Raw genomic sequence first — 15,019 nt, 5'->3', positions numbered from 1 at the left:
CTCTCTTCAAAAAATAACAGAAAAACAGAGTGTGTATACGTACTGTATTCTGAATGTCTGTGTATCTTCATATTTTACACTTTCTCGCTTGTTTCTCGCACCGCTGACTTATCGAATTAAATTGCAAAACGGAATGAGCGTCTGGCGATATTAACCGACGGGCGAGGGTGTCGCGTCAGGCAACCCGGGATGTTATAGAGATAGGTCATGCTTAGTGCAATCCCGCGTTCATGTTTAAAATTATTGGATTTCTTTTGGCCTGCGAGTGAGCTGGGGCGCTTTTTCTGACCCCCTCGCCTGGACCCAAGTGCAGGTGTCAATAAATTTGATCAATTTAAGACGATTTTCAGATTTTCAAACTTCAGCCGGAGAGTTTTTTTTTATTCCGCAGAAAAGGTTCCAGGAAATGATAGTTTTTGAAGCAAATAAGCGAAGGCTTTTTTGGAACTTATGAACTTTTTGTAAAATAGCTGAATGAATAGAACTTTTCAAGATGCATCTTCCGGGTTGTAATCTGTTTTAGTAATAAAGAAAAAAGAAATAACTTCTTTGGGGACCGTATTAGAAGAACTAGAAAAAACATAAGAAAACTAATAGTAAGATTTCTTGGTTTTCTAATGTTTTTATAAGAACTGGATGAAGTCGGAAATGGCCATTAATGGAAACTTTATTGGAAAGAACCTTCTCTGGAAAAGGGGAAATCCAACGGCCTAGTGCTAACGCGAGGGAGACGCAGACACACAAACGAAAACTCTAGGTCAACACTTTTCGCTCTTTCGCTTTCTTTCCACCCTTCCTCCCCTTTTTCGTGGGGTTTCATGACATCCGCTCGGCTTCGTCATAACAAAAAATGAACGCCGATCAGCTCTCCGATTTCTTTTACGAGGTGGCATTAGCAGGAGCTGCTATCCCGAAAAAGGTAGCTGATCAACGAGAAGAAAATCATCTGAAAAAGAAATTCCTGAACAAAGTGAGTGTTTTTTTTTGAATATTGGTATTTTTCTAATAATAACTTACAGTTCGCTCCAAGTTCATTGTGGGCTGCAAGCTATATCGCATCGAACTACACAGATGTCGATTTGATTCAGACTACGATTGCTCAGATTCTTTCTTTATATTATAAATCAGGTAAAGAATGGTCTAAATGATCGTTAAGATGTAAAACAAGCTATTTCAGGAGTTCTTCGACTTTATGCCTTGCAATTCGTGCCCGGATTTGTTTCGTTGTATCTCCTCGCATTGTCTAAAAAACAACATAAGAGTGTTTCGCTGTTCGAAACGTTCTTAGTGGCTATCTACAATGAGGAAATCATCGAGAACGCTGAAACGAATGAGAAGAAGGTGGCAAACATTCCGAGACGTTCTCAACTCTCAAAGAAAAACTTAGTTTTCAGGTGGAGGACATTCGAATTCCTTCGATACGCCATCACAGCGTCTATCACGACCCCGTGAAAATCCAAGTGCAAGCAGATGTTCCAATTATCAGAAATGTCGGTATTACTCCTGTTTTGGTATAAACAAAATTCACTTTATATCTCGTTTCAAATAAGCAATTTTGCAGACCACATTACGGTTCGGACCTTTTCCATCGGTCTCGAAAATGAACGGAGAGAACAAGTTTATGGTTATGAACCGTATCCTTTTTTCTGTAAATGAATCGCTGTTCGAGGTTGCATCAGAAGTGGCAGCAAGATATGTTTGTCTAGGAACTCTTTCAGGTAAATTTCTTTTTTTTACCTCTAGTTTTAACTATATATCATTTCAAGTGTGTTGCTCCGAAAAAAGTGCCACTGTGTTTTGTTCAACTAGCTATGCAAATGCGCATTATTGATAAAGGGGCGTGGCGTAGCCAAATTGATGGCTGAGGATCAAACGTTTGATCCTCAGCCATTTCGTTGTCTGCGTCTCTTCACCGAGATGTTCTGCGTCTCTTCACCGAAACAAGATCTCTAGTTTTAGGGGAGAATTTTTTCATTTTTAAAAATTTGAAAAAGCTTCGCCCGCCCTCTTATCAAGAGAGCGAGCTTGCAAAGATAGAAAAAAAAACCCTGTGATTGACCAGTCACATCTTGTTTATAAATCTGGTTCCAATCTAAGTTTTTAAAAGCATTCGAACTCCTGGTATCCCCAAGAGCTTATAAAGCAACTACCGTAAACATTCTATAGAAAACCACCCTTAACTTTCAACTTTGAGCCCATATGTCTCAGTTCTTGTGAAAGATATCAAAAAGTGGTCTACTAACAAAATATTTATGATAATTGCAGAAACATTTTGTCAGTTGATCACTTTTTGATATCTTTCACTGGAACCGAGTTATCTCGGCTCGAAGTTTTCATTTTGGGTTCCCTTCTATCAAAGTGTTTACGGTATTATTACATTTCTTTAACTTTCATTGTATTACTCGAATTCTGTAATTTAAATTTGTGTCGAAAATCTAAAAAATGAAGCTTTATTTTATAAAACAAGAAGCGTTCGCGAGAGGGAATATTGTACCAGTGAGTTCGTTGTTGTTAGTCGCAGATTCAGAGTTTCGGCTACAGCATTTTTGAGACCGGTTTTTCGTGAGGAGTCGAAGTTATTGGACTAGATGGGAAGACTAAAAACGGAATGGGAAAGAATCAATGAAAGAAAAAAAGAAAGGGTAGCAGAAAAGGAATCGAATAAATGGAAGAAGATGATCCAATGGGCTGGGATTGAGTTACAGGTGGAAGAGAAGCTGTCGTTGTTTCCAGAAGTCGTTCTTCAACTATTCCTGAAATCAGAAGTGTTTTGAGATTTTTTTTTTCTGTAGAAAGAACTATAAAACAAATCACAAGAATAAATGAGCCTTTCAACTAAATTTCAACTTCTAATAGTAAGAACAAGGGAATCCAAGATTGAAAACAAGATTCTGAACTGAAATTTTATTCGCTCTCACAAAAAAAACAGGGAATAATTATTAAGTATTTACATTCACAAGTTTTAAATATATGTTTAATTACATCGATTGTCATAATTAATTAGTAGTCATCATTTAAGTATTGGCTCTTCGAAACAAAACCGGGAGAGGATGCAGGCAATGAACATAATAAATGAGAAATGAGTGAGTGTGAGAAGACGCGAGAGACAGAAAGAGTGACAGAGATTTTCAGATGGTACCTGTCAAACAGATCATCAACTCAGGAATTAGAATGGGGATGGGGTGAGTTTAAGTGGGGAACGGGAACGTACCGATTGTTCCGCAGGCTAGACGAGCACCAGCATTTCCAGTTGTCTTTGATTGGTCTGAATTTCCACGGCCCAGGTCATCAGTCTGAAAGAACTTATGATCAGAAGAAAATTTTTTTAGCTTCTCGAGATTCAAAATTCCAGATTTTCTAGCCATGAAATTTATCAAATAACGCATCTGCTCTAGTTCAAGCCCATCCTATGCATGCAATTTAAGCTTAGTTATTTCAGTTCCTATAAGATATATCAAAACATTTAAACTAATAAATTATTTGTCATAATATCAGCAATATTTCATCCGCTGACAGATTTTTGATATCTTTTACAGGAAATGAGATATGTAAGCTCAACTTCTATAGGCATATGGGGAAAACTTGTTACAAAAAGTAAAGAAGACAATCATTAGTGATTGGACCATAACGAAAAAAAATAATTCGGAGTGTACAAACATTTTGGGGTCATTGGGGTACAAAATGCTCAATTCGGGGGTACAAAGTACCTGAAAAAAGGCTGTACTCCCGAATTGTGGATTTTGTACCCCTAAATCACTTTGTACTCCCTTGTACCCCCGAATTGTTGTACCCTCCGAATTATTTGCCAAAAAAATTCCAAAAATGGTTTATTTTACCATGATCTCAATTACTTCGGTTCCTATCAGAGATATAAAAACGTTTTCAACTAATAAATAACTTATCATATCAACACCAATGTTTTATCAGTTGACAGATTTTTGATATCTTTCATGGCAACCTAGATAATTGTTCTCAAAGTTGACAGTTTGGGTGGGCTTCTATCAGTATTTACTGTAGTTAGGATTGTGTTATGAAACCTTTCTAGTGTAGTTTTTAACTTTTAGTTTTATGATGTTCTATTATTTGCACATTGTTTTCAGTTCTACAATATTCCAAAAACATCCAAAAGTCGTAAATATTTGTTTTGTTCCCTTTTTGCATAACTCAACTAGTCCCCAAATCCTTCTATTCTGACAACACACACCAGTGTCATAACAAAAAAACCATAGACCACCAACCTTCTCATGAATCACAACACTTCTACCAATGATCGAATATTGTCCACTGAGAGATGCAAGAGAATCAGACACCGAGATGGCAGTGTCTCCAGAAGCCTGAATCATAAGGATGAGGTACTTCTAATAGAAGAGCACTTACCGGTGACTCAATATTTCCCAGATCCCCAATGTGTCTGTTTGAATCATCAGGTGCTCCGTGACTCAATTTGTGTGGATTGTAATGGCTACCAGCACTCAAACATCCATTTCCAGTATCTCCTTTCTCATGAATATGGAATCCATGTTTTCCAGCTGCCAGTCCGGATACAGATCCATTCAACTGGAAATATAATGTTTGGAAAACAAAGAGAAAAGGCAAAGACTCACTTTCAGAAAACTTCCAGATTGATCGAAATCGATGGTCCCAATCAATTCGGTAGGGATTTGACCTTCTACTGCTTTGAAGATGTAAGCTCTGGCACGGATAACTGAAAATTCAATTTTAGAATTTCTGAATTTCTGAATTTCTACTTACCTTCAGAAGCAGCTTCAGTGCATGCTAGTAGGGCGAGAACCAAAATTACACGATTCTTCATTTTCTCTTAAAATTTTTAATCATCAAGAAATCAGGAAATCTAGAATCAGAAGAGGTGAAAGGTGTATGAGATGAATGATGACAACGAGTTTTTTGAGAATACAGGGGAGATTCTTCTATTCTGTTTTCTATTTCTCTTTCTCTCTTCAAAAAATAACAGAAAAACAGAGTGTGTATACGTACTGTATTCTGAATGTCTGTGTATCTTCATATTTTACACTTTCTCGCTTGTTTCTCGCACCGCTGACTTATCGAATTAAATTGCAAAACGGAATGAGCGTCAGGTGATATAAACTAACTGTTTTTGGGGTTTAATCAGGAAAAACAGAAAGTTCTAGTGATTGGAATATCCAATAGGAAATCTAATTTATCAGAAATTGAAAACGGAAAGAAATAAAACTGAAAGTGAGTTTGAATGTGGAAACTAAATGGGTCTACAGGAGGAAAGAAAGTCAAAGAATAACAAGAAATATAGGAATTGAAGCGGCTGTTAGAGGTTTTCAAGACCTAAAGCCTTCATTATCATAAATAAATTTACATAAGGAGAAACTCTAATAGAACTTCCCTTCAACTTTCAACTTTGATCTAATATATCTCGGTTCCAGAAAAAGATATCAAAAAGTGATCCACTAACAAAATATTTTTGATATTATGAAAAATACTTTGTTAGTTGGCAGTATTTTTATAAATTTCACAGGAACCGAGATATCTCAGCTCAAAGTTAGCGTTTTGGGTGGCCTTCTACGAGATTGATGTTTTATATTTCTTCAACTTTAACAATCTTCCCCGGAATCTTATAATTGTAAAATAAAAATTTGTTTTTCCCATTTTATGGATTCTTCAGACATTTTACAAAGGAGCGTATGTTTCTCATTATGGTCCAATCACTAATGATTGCATCCCATACTTTTTGTCACAAGGGCATATGCTTAAAGACTTGGAAATTAAAGACGCAAGTTATAGCCTTCAGCCAACGTTTGTCCGCCTTTCGGCAACATCTGCCTTACTTGTGAGCTATTAACTTTGAGCTAATTTATCTCGGTTCCAGTGATAGATATGAAAAAGTGATCAACTAATAAAATGTTGCTAATATTATGATAAAAATTTTGTTTGTTGACGACTTTTTGATATCTTTTATGGAAAGTGTGATATATAGACTCAAAGTTGGCGGTTTGAACGTTCTATTAGCGTGTTTACAATAAGCAAGCTAGGGGAGGGGATCTTCTATTACAAGTTTTGTAAGAATCTCTTAACAAAAAAAAACAGCTAGAAAACAATGAAAACGATGAACATCAAGGTTGAACCAAAATTTCCAGGTCACTGGTAATCCCAATCGGATTAAACAAAGGTTGAGGTGGAAGAGAAAAGGTAGAAGAAACGAAGCTGGGCGAGATTTTTTTGTTTTTGCTATTGTTCAAATTTTCTACCAAAAGTCGGTTTTTTTTTCGAAATGAGAAGTTGAAAGAAATATTTAAGTTTATCAAAGCTTTCATAAATATTTACTATATAGTAAATATTTATTTGATTATAATCAAATGAATGACATCAACCACAAACAATACCCCCGAGTTCCAAAGAATGCATCAAAAAATGAGACAATGAATGAGAAGGGTACAAACGAATCCTTATAAAGTTCAGGTCATTAAAAACTCCATAAAACCATCAAAAATCATCAGACTTCTTCATTTTTTCCTTTCTACGGACTACTACGGAACAAAGGAATTTATACAATATGTCAAGTTTTTTTCCTCCAAACTGTAATTTACCATATCAATAGGAAAGAATGGGTCAACGCTGAAGATAAAAGTATCGTTTTGTTTGTATCCAATTGGATGAAAAAAACGGGTTGTTGCGGATGAAGGAAAGAGGAGAAAAGATGAAGTCAGTTTCAACATTTTATTAGATAGATTTGTAGAAAATATTTGTTTTGGAATAAAGCATTAAATGCCGTCAAACCTGTAATAGAAGGGTCTCCGTAGCTTTTAACTTTGAGCCAATTTCCTTGGCTCCTTTGCAAAAAGTTACCAGCTAAATAAAATGTTTATGAAAATATCAAAAGTGTATTGTTAGTTGACACATTTTTATATCTTCCATAGGAATTGAGATAATTGAGCTCGAACTTTACAGTATGGGAGCCCTTCTATTACAGGTTTTTGAGAAGTTTTTGAAATTTTAAAGTTTCAGGTCTAGAATGAACTACAGTAACTGTTAAAGTATAAATATCAAAAATCATTAAAAATGAAGAAGGATAAGTTGGCGAATGTCTAGTTTGTGGTCTCCCAAAAACCAATCAATCAAGTTCTTGAAAAATTCCCACGGGTTCTAGAGGAAACATGTGATCGAGAATGAAGGGGAATTCATAAAGTTAAAAAAATGATTGGAAAATTTCGAACTTCTTGTATTTGGATTTTTATCCTTAAAAAAAAACAAAAAGAAGGATGGGCTGGAGATGGGATTGGAGTGCTTGTGTGGGAGAAACGAGAGAATGTTGACCGATCCAAAAAAGAGGAAGGTATAGTATTTGATATGGAGACACGCAGACATTGTGATTTGATATGGATAATCAGAAAGAAGAAGAAGGGGGATTGGACAACAGAAAAGACACGAAAAACTGGGCATTTGCAATGATTGAGTGACATCGTAACGCGATGGTTGCGAAACGAGCTAGTGAGGAGGAGAAAATGAAAAAAAAAAGAATTAGAAAAGGAGATAAACAGATAAAAATATGAGATGATTACGGTCTGAATTGAGGTCAATTGTACTAAATGAGTCAGTGGATTCCTTGGAAAAAAAGAAAGCGCTTTGGTTTTTATTTAGTTTTCGGTACATACTAGTCATGTGAGAAGCAGATGGAATTTGAGAAATTCAGGAGCGGGCCAGAAAAATCCTAGAAATACCTAACAAAAAAAAAGTTGTCAAAGTTTGATTAATAATCTAGGAAGTACAGTACCGCACAACGGTTTTTGACTTCACCGTAAAGCTTTTAATAGAAGGGCCACCTTACTTTTAACTTTGAGCCAATTTTTCTTGGTTTCTGTCAAATATATCGAAAAGTTGTCAACTGATAAGATGTTTATGGTTATATCAGTCACATTTTGTCAGTTGACACATTTTTGATATCTTGCATAAAAATCGAGATAATTGAGCTCGAATGTGACAGTGCGGAGGCCCTACTATTGCAGGATTAAACGTATCTAAAGTTGAGCTTTTTCAACCAAAAATGAGAAGAATTGAAAATCTGAAAATGTTCCAAGTTAATTTTATTTTTTGAATTAATAATTTATCAGATTAATAATTATCGTTTGACAAGTTTTTTATATCTTTCATAGGATTCGAGATAATTGAGCTCAAAGTTGACGGTTTAGTTAGGCTTCTGATAAAGAAAATACGGCCATTATAATAATTCAGTTATTGTACAAGCAAAATTTAAAAAAAAAATTGAGTATTAGTTGAAACCTTATTTTTTCAAAACACAAGAGCCATCATCATCAAAGAGCAACAGAAATAGATGTTCTTTTAAAAGATTTTTCCTTCCTTTCGCTTCACTTTCAATGTTTGTTTTTAGTTTAATCCGATGAGGACCGTCTTTTTCTGCAGATATTTTTGGGTTTCGTCTTCAAACAGACTGCCGGAAATCGTTTGTGCATGGAGATTAATAATCGAAGCCTATCATTACCATATCTCCATTCTAACATTTTGAGATATTCAACACATTTCTGAATGGACTGAAAATGGCTACTATTATGCTTGTCTGAAATGGCTACTATTATGCTTGTCTTGTATTTTTTGCAGTCTGGATACGGTAGCGATATCGAAGCGGAGAGCCTAAATAAATAGCACACATAAGGTTTTCAGAACTTTCCATTTTCAGATTTAGAACTTTTCGTGACGATCAGCACAGTCTATTTCGCGGGCCACATTTTTGCAGCTAGGGTTACTGTAGTAGAGAAATTGTGCAAAAGCGCGTCGAGTGGTGCGCAATCTTCGCAACGTTCACCTTTCGTTTGTGAATTTTTTCCTGCTTCGCCTACATTCTAAAACCTATAAAAATGTCAGATGATTATTCCATGGATCAGTTTAAAGCGACACAGATGGTAAAATATTGCTAATCCTTTCTAATTTATATCCTTTTTTCCAGTTCGACGAAATCGTTTGGCACTTTCGTGCAAACCTGCCACTGAAAACAAATAGGAGTATGCTGACCAGTGTGGAAAACAGTTTCACTGGGAGAGAGGCGCTCGATTTCTTGCTTGTAGAGGTGCCACATATTCTTCCTGGCAAGGTGACGACCGTCGAAAAAATGGAAAAATTGTTCATGATGATGATGGATTGGAAGATTGTCGCAGAAGCTTTCCCGAAGAAAAATCAGAAGAGGCGCGAATTCAGTGATGCGCGAGTATATGTGTTCGCGAAGAGTTTGGATGAATTGCGGAAACCAAAAGTGCGGTCCCGTCGATCTGCATCGTTCAGTGGTGCCAGAAACAGTGTGAAGTAGTTTAAAGCAATGATTTTGTTGATATTTAGCTGTATGAATTTTAGACTGGTTCAAACAACTTCACCATCCGCTACGGTAGTCAGAAGACCAAAAACGCGGCTATCCAGAAGGTTATCGAGATCAAACGGTAACGTCGATAGAGCTGGTGTCGATAATGATCCGCGCGGAGTAGAAAATCATGGATTCGACGATCGCCGTGAAGATGAAAATCAGTACAAACAAACGAAGCGTACGAGAGCTCCGAAAGTTTTAAATCGGTCATTGGAAAGTATCTGCCCGGACCACGACTCGGATAAAGAAAACCATACAGAAAAAAAGGAAAAAGTTTACGATTGGTTGCCATTTTTCAAATCTCGACGGTACCACAAATCACATCAGCCTACTCGTCGGTCCGTTTCACTCGATCGAAACCATTGTATGGTAAAAGCTCAAGAAGATGAAGAGGAAGAAAAAGAGGAAGCTGTACGAAGCAAAATGAAAATCGCCACTCCTCCAATTCGTGAATCTGTGAATGAACAAGTTTTTCTGCATCCAAGAGGACCACTTTCTACTGCTCCAGCACGCTATCAAAACCATAGAACTAGTCTTGTGTGTCCCAATCCAGCATCTTTGTCTCGTGGAAGAATGTACGAGTCAATCATGCGAAGATCGTCGATTGTACCACCAACAGATCCTCCGCCACCTGTTCTGAAAGATTGTATTGTGTGGAAAACAGAGTTGCTTGAAAAGCTTGTAAATCTGTATGGACGTCCTCTTCCAGGCGAATGGGCCTCTAAAGTTGACGGATATGATATTAGATGGAATACACATGAAATAGATTCGAATGATGGAGTTGTCAAATCGAGATGCTCTGGACTCCAACCGGATTATCCAACAACTATTGTCAACTTCATGGATTATCTCGGACGTTATCCCTTTTCATCTGCGAAAAAGCTGGATTTAGCTCCTGAACTCAACGTCAATCGCATGTTCGGAACACTTGTAAACCGCCTCGAAGATCTAAACGCCCCACTTCAGCTCGACGACTGCTTATTACTTGTGAGTTTCCTCAGCAAAATGGATGGCTTCGCATCGATGCTAGAAACCGGAGCATCTCACCGATGGTCAAAAGTGATGATGTCATCTGCATCGAGTATAGAAGAAGCCGGACTCATGGTGGATGGGTTCTCTCGTGATATTCCAGCATGCGGAATCCGCGCTTCGAAGCAGAGAAGACGAGCGCTATCGCCATTCGACAATAGAGTCAATCTGGTGATTCAAGGTATACATTTGATTATTTCTCTTACTATTAGTATGAATCTCTAAATTTATAGAAGAGAAGTTGTACAAAATCCGAGAGCAATGGCTCATTGAAGCAATTCAACTTGTTCTTCTTTCACTCCCCACATCTCGACGTCGTAAACTTCACAAATTCGTCTGCTTTATCAAATCGATTGAAACGAATCAGCTTTTCGACCTTGCTGATCCATCAAACGGCTCTTCGAATAACCGTGAAGCGGTAATAACGGTACATTTGAATACGATTCAAAAATTTCTGAATTCAGGCAATAATTGGATTATGGACGGGTGTCTGTGGCGGTTGCCGAAAACAACAAGGAATGCTTATCACTGCGGTTCTACTGGCCAACTACCGAACACTTTTCGCAGTTCCTGAAGAATTCGTTGAATGTGTTCAGCGACTGGAGTACGCACAAAACGATCAGAATGAGGATCCACAGTATGCGAGAATCAACAAAACGCGAAGAGTTCGGAAGCAACCTATAATGGAAGCGTCGCTTTCTTCTCCAGCAGCATTCAAAAAATATTCGAAAGATTCAAAAGATATCACAGTAGAAAAGTCAAAGAAAGGATTGTTCACTCGACTTCTCCGGAAATAAACAGGAATCATAGACTTCATGTATGTATTATAAGATATTTATGCTCTTTTTTATTTTGTACCCACTCATCACACCCCATTGTCCCCTCTCGATATCTATTTCTAACAATTTGGGTTGTCTTTTTTCTTGTGGATAGCTGAAACCCCGAGTCGAATTGATCTGTACCATAAAGATTCGTATCAATTTATGTGGTTGCTGTTCTACTTGTTGGTTTTTGTGCCATTTTAATCTCATATTCATTATCTTGTCCCATAACGAAGGGGAGAGCTGGGTAGAATAGACTGCCAAAGCCTGAAGATTGCAGGAAAACACCAGAGAATGGTTCCCTTTTTCTCTTTTCTTTCGATTCTCGTTCTTTTTCTTCTTCTTCTCTAGTTTCTGACCAAAAATGCAAGCTCGCTCTGCTGTGGGGGTCGATCAATCGCCAGTCATTGGTCTTTCGTGTATTCTTCCCCGCACTTGACGATTTCGCTTGTTTTTTAGATCTTTTTCTTGCTTTTAACACATAAATATAACTATTTTCAGAACCAACCATGTCTGGAGGTGGTGGTAAAGACAGGATCGCGGTTTTCCCGTCGAGAATGTGAGTTTCAAAGCTTTAATTGAGTTTTTGTTGAGAATCTTAAAATTATGGGTTTCAGGGCGCAAACGTTGATGAAGACCCGTCTGAAGGGAGCTCAAAAGGGTCACTCGCTTTTGAAGAAGAAGGCCGATGCTTTGAATCTCCGTTTCCGTGACATCCTCAAGAAGATTGTGGAGGTAGGCGGATATATTCCATAAGTGGGTCAAACAAAAATTATTTTTTCCAGAACAAAGTTCTCATGGGTGAGGTTATGAAGGAGGCCGCCTTCTCCTTGGCCGAAGCCAAGTTCACCGCCGGAGACTTCTCTCATACCGTCATTCAGAACGTCTCCCAGGCTCAATATCGTGTGCGCATGAAGAAGGAAAACGTTGTCGGTAAGTTTTAAAGAATTAGTGGATCACATAACAAGGCTTACTAATTTCCAGGAGTCCTTCTGCCAGTCTTCGACGCTTACCAGGATGGACCAGACGCCTACGATTTGACTGGTCTGGGAAAGGGAGGAGCCAACATTGCTCGTCTGAAGAAGAACTACAACAAGGCTATCGAATTGCTCGTCGAGCTTGCCACCCTTCAAACCTGCTTCATCACTTTGGATGAAGCTATCAAGGTTACCAACAGACGTGTGAACGCCATCGAGCACGTCATCATTCCACGTATCGAGAACACTCTCACCTACATCGTGACCGAGTTAGACGAAATGGAGAGAGAAGAGTTCTTCCGTATGAAGAAGATTCAAGCCAATAAGAAGAAACTGAAGGAGCAGGAGGCCGCACAGAGAGCTGTAAGTTTCAAAAATTGTAAAACTAATGTTTGCGCATTCCAGTTGGAAGGACCGCCGAAGGAAGAAGCCGGAGGGACGCATTCAGAGAATCAGCCACCTCGGAACTTGCTCGCTGTCGAGGAAGATAATTTGCCGGTTCTTTTCAACTAAATATTCCATATTTCGATTGCCTACTGCCGAATGTTACCAGAATCTATTCCATCTTGTGGTTCTGAATCAGTATCCGTATGCTAGTCTCTTCCCTCCCCGCCCCCCCCCCCAATTTGTATTCAAGGCTTCTCTCTAAATTGTCACTAACGTTTTGTTTCCTCTTTCTTCTTCAATTCAACAAGACATTCCATTCAACTTTCCGTCCTTTTTAACAAATTTATCTTGTGAATATGTATTCCTTCAAAGTTCTAACCATTCTTCTTGTCCTTGCTTGCACCTTTTCCGTCTAGACTCGTCGTGATAATTCATTAGTAAAGATTTGTGTATTGCAATAAATGAGCACCCTTATATATGCCTTCTCTTGTTCCCCCACTTGTTATCGTTCTTATTCTTACTTTAGATGTCGTCAAGAGCTTGCTCGCATATAATTCAGTTATTTGCATCGACTGAAAGTGACACAAGAGGAGCCGTTTTTATAATTGCATTTTGAAGAGCGGAAAATGCTCGAAAATGGTGGAATAGATACTAAAAAAGAGGCCAGAGAGAAGAACCAAATATTTATGCGAAAAAAACCATTTGGGCATTTTCTTCCCAACACATTCAGATATGAAATTCAGTATTTTTTCTGCTTGAAGTGATTTTTAAAAAATTTTTTGGTACAAACAATCGGAGCTGTGGAAGAGATAAAACGGAGCAAAACGAAAACTACCGTAACCTAAAAATATTGTTATTTTTCGGATTTTTCTTCTCGATTTTCGTGCATTTCCAGTCAATTTTTACTATCAAAATGTTTTATTTTCCGAATTATTGGAGAAAAATAATAAAAAACTCGACGAAAAGCAGTAAAAATCGATAACAAACCCTGAAAATGCAAATATTTTTAGGTTACGGTAGTTGTTGGACCTTCGGCCACGGCCACCAGATTTTCTCTTCCACACCTCCACTTTTTAGTACCAGAATAATACTCAATTTCAATACATTTTTTTGGACTAAAATCCTCCTATTACTCTTCCTCATTCATTCATTTTGCTCATCCCATCGATCCTTTTCTTTTCTCTTCATTTGTCTCTTCTTTTAGCCCTTCTCTTCTACTCCTCAATAAACAAGAGACCCATATCCCGTTTCTGGCTCCTTCCTCGCTCTCACCCTCTTCTTTGCTTCTCTTCCTTTCTATCAAGCATTTGACTTCTTCTTCTTCTCACTCTCATGCTCAACGAGCACCGCATTCCAAACGCGCCGCTCACCAACACCTTCTTAGATTCTCAACGCTCAAATGTTTCAGTTCTTTTTTTCTTAGTTTGAGAATCTTTTTCAATTTTTCATCTCCCTTCCAAGAATCCATGGGCCACGTGTACAAGTAAGGAGGGTAGAATTGGGAGAAGAAGAAAGAGCACGTCGCCTCGTTTCACTTCGAACCGCCCTTCTCTCTGTGGTCGTCAATAAAAGCGAAACGGGAAATGACAGCAGTAAATAGAATGAATTTTTTCTCCTTTTTTTGATTTCGAAGTGACGCGGAACCATGAATTCAGATCTGCCGTTAACATCCCCCTTTCTTGAATCTGAATCTACTTATTTTGATAACTAACTGTTAAAATGACCTACTTCCACATAAACAAGTTAACGAAATTGTTTCGATCTGTCAATAACATATGATCCACATCCCAAAAGGAGACGCAGACTGTTCGCGCAATTTCTCGCTTTCTCGCTTTTGTTCATCTTTTCACTTCCTCAACAGCAACCTGCGAACTTTTCAGGAGCCATGTCACTCCTCTTCGATCCGGGTTTTGTGATACTTCGAGAGGACCAGAGTGTCAAACTCTTCAACATCATTCTCGTGATGTCACAAGTTTTTGGTACGTCTTCAATTAAAAAGATTTTAAAGGAGGCCAGACATGAAAATTTTCAAAATTCTAGTTTTTTGATATATGACATATTACAGTCAGAAAATAACAAGGGACACCAAACCATAACTCCTTGTTACTGTACAAGCAAGAACGCGGCCGTTCTTCGAAGCGGCGCCAACTCCTCGTTTCATAATCGTTTTTGCGGCAGCAGACGACAAGCGCCTTGTGGTGTAGTGGGGGCGCGCTTGGTTATCAGTCGCGCATCGCGGGTTCGATTCCCATCAGTTCGTTTTCGTTTTTCTTTCTGTTTTCATGCGGCGACATCATAGAATGACCGAATAACAAGAAAAGTAGGGAATAATTGCCAAACAGTGAAGAAATCTAGTGTATTCTAAAAAAATAAATGCTCGTCAAGTAGCGCGCATTGGGTCGCAATCGCACGATTTTCCGTCAGAATACTGTCTATTCAATAAAACG

At 38.1% G+C, this 15,019-nt stretch overlaps 6 protein-coding genes across 6 annotated transcripts in view; 4 read left to right on the top strand and 2 right to left on the bottom strand.

Moving 5' to 3' along the window:
* Positions 1–850: 850 nt before the first annotated feature.
* CBG10073 lies at positions 851–2,774 on the top strand (the record flags this gene model as incomplete). The annotated part of the gene is made up of 6 exons (XM_045244269.1): positions 851–970; positions 1,020–1,128; positions 1,178–1,341; positions 1,395–1,511; positions 1,562–1,718; positions 2,734–2,774. 6 exons carry the CDS (start codon positions 851–853, stop codon positions 2,772–2,774), a joined length of 708 nt encoding a protein of 235 aa, XP_045094194.1.
* A 414-nt stretch (positions 2,775–3,188) lies between these two features.
* Cbr-sod-4 lies at positions 3,189–4,813 on the bottom strand (the record flags this gene model as incomplete). The annotated part of the gene is given in 5 exon segments (XM_045244268.1): positions 3,189–3,293; positions 4,239–4,358; positions 4,372–4,557; positions 4,605–4,705; positions 4,753–4,813. The coding sequence occupies 5 exon segments, from the start codon at positions 4,811–4,813 to the stop codon at positions 3,189–3,191; spliced, it is 573 nt and encodes a 190-aa protein (XP_045094193.1).
* Positions 4,814–8,861: 4,048 nt separating this feature from the next.
* Positions 8,862–11,184, top strand: Cbr-let-99 (the record flags this gene model as incomplete). The annotated part of the gene is made up of 5 exons (XM_002641686.1): positions 8,862–8,906; positions 8,951–9,303; positions 9,352–10,568; positions 10,621–10,805; positions 10,852–11,184. 5 exons carry the CDS (start codon positions 8,862–8,864, stop codon positions 11,182–11,184), a joined length of 2,133 nt encoding a protein of 710 aa, XP_002641732.1.
* Positions 11,185–11,368: 184 nt separating this feature from the next.
* CBG25910 lies at positions 11,369–11,437 on the bottom strand (the record flags this gene model as incomplete). Its single annotated transcript, XM_045244266.1, has 1 exon — positions 11,369–11,437. One exon carries the CDS (start codon positions 11,435–11,437, stop codon positions 11,369–11,371), a length of 69 nt encoding a protein of 22 aa, XP_045098984.1.
* A 280-nt stretch (positions 11,438–11,717) lies between these two features.
* On the top strand, positions 11,718–12,698 carry Cbr-vha-14 (the record flags this gene model as incomplete). Its single annotated transcript, XM_002641685.1, has 5 exons — positions 11,718–11,767; positions 11,826–11,943; positions 11,994–12,141; positions 12,193–12,548; positions 12,591–12,698. 5 exons carry the CDS (start codon positions 11,718–11,720, stop codon positions 12,696–12,698), a joined length of 780 nt encoding a protein of 259 aa, XP_002641731.1.
* A 1,759-nt stretch (positions 12,699–14,457) lies between these two features.
* Positions 14,458–15,019, top strand: part of CBG10069 — a gene marked incomplete at both ends in the record, with an annotated part of 1,651 nt that continues 1,089 nt past the window's right edge. Inside the window, one exon of the mRNA XM_002641684.1 lies at positions 14,458–14,551. Within this exon, the coding sequence (XP_002641730.1) occupies positions 14,458–14,551 (94 nt within the window). The remainder of the gene's footprint in view (positions 14,552–15,019) is intronic.

The sequence above is a fragment of the Caenorhabditis briggsae genome (assembly GCF_000004555.2).
Source record: "Caenorhabditis briggsae complete genome, chrIII, whole genome shotgun sequence".
NCBI classification, from domain to species: domain Eukaryota; kingdom Metazoa; phylum Nematoda; class Chromadorea; order Rhabditida; family Rhabditidae; genus Caenorhabditis; species Caenorhabditis briggsae.
Note: the sequence above shows the minus strand (reverse complement) of the source record. Positions and strands in the feature narration are given on the sequence as shown.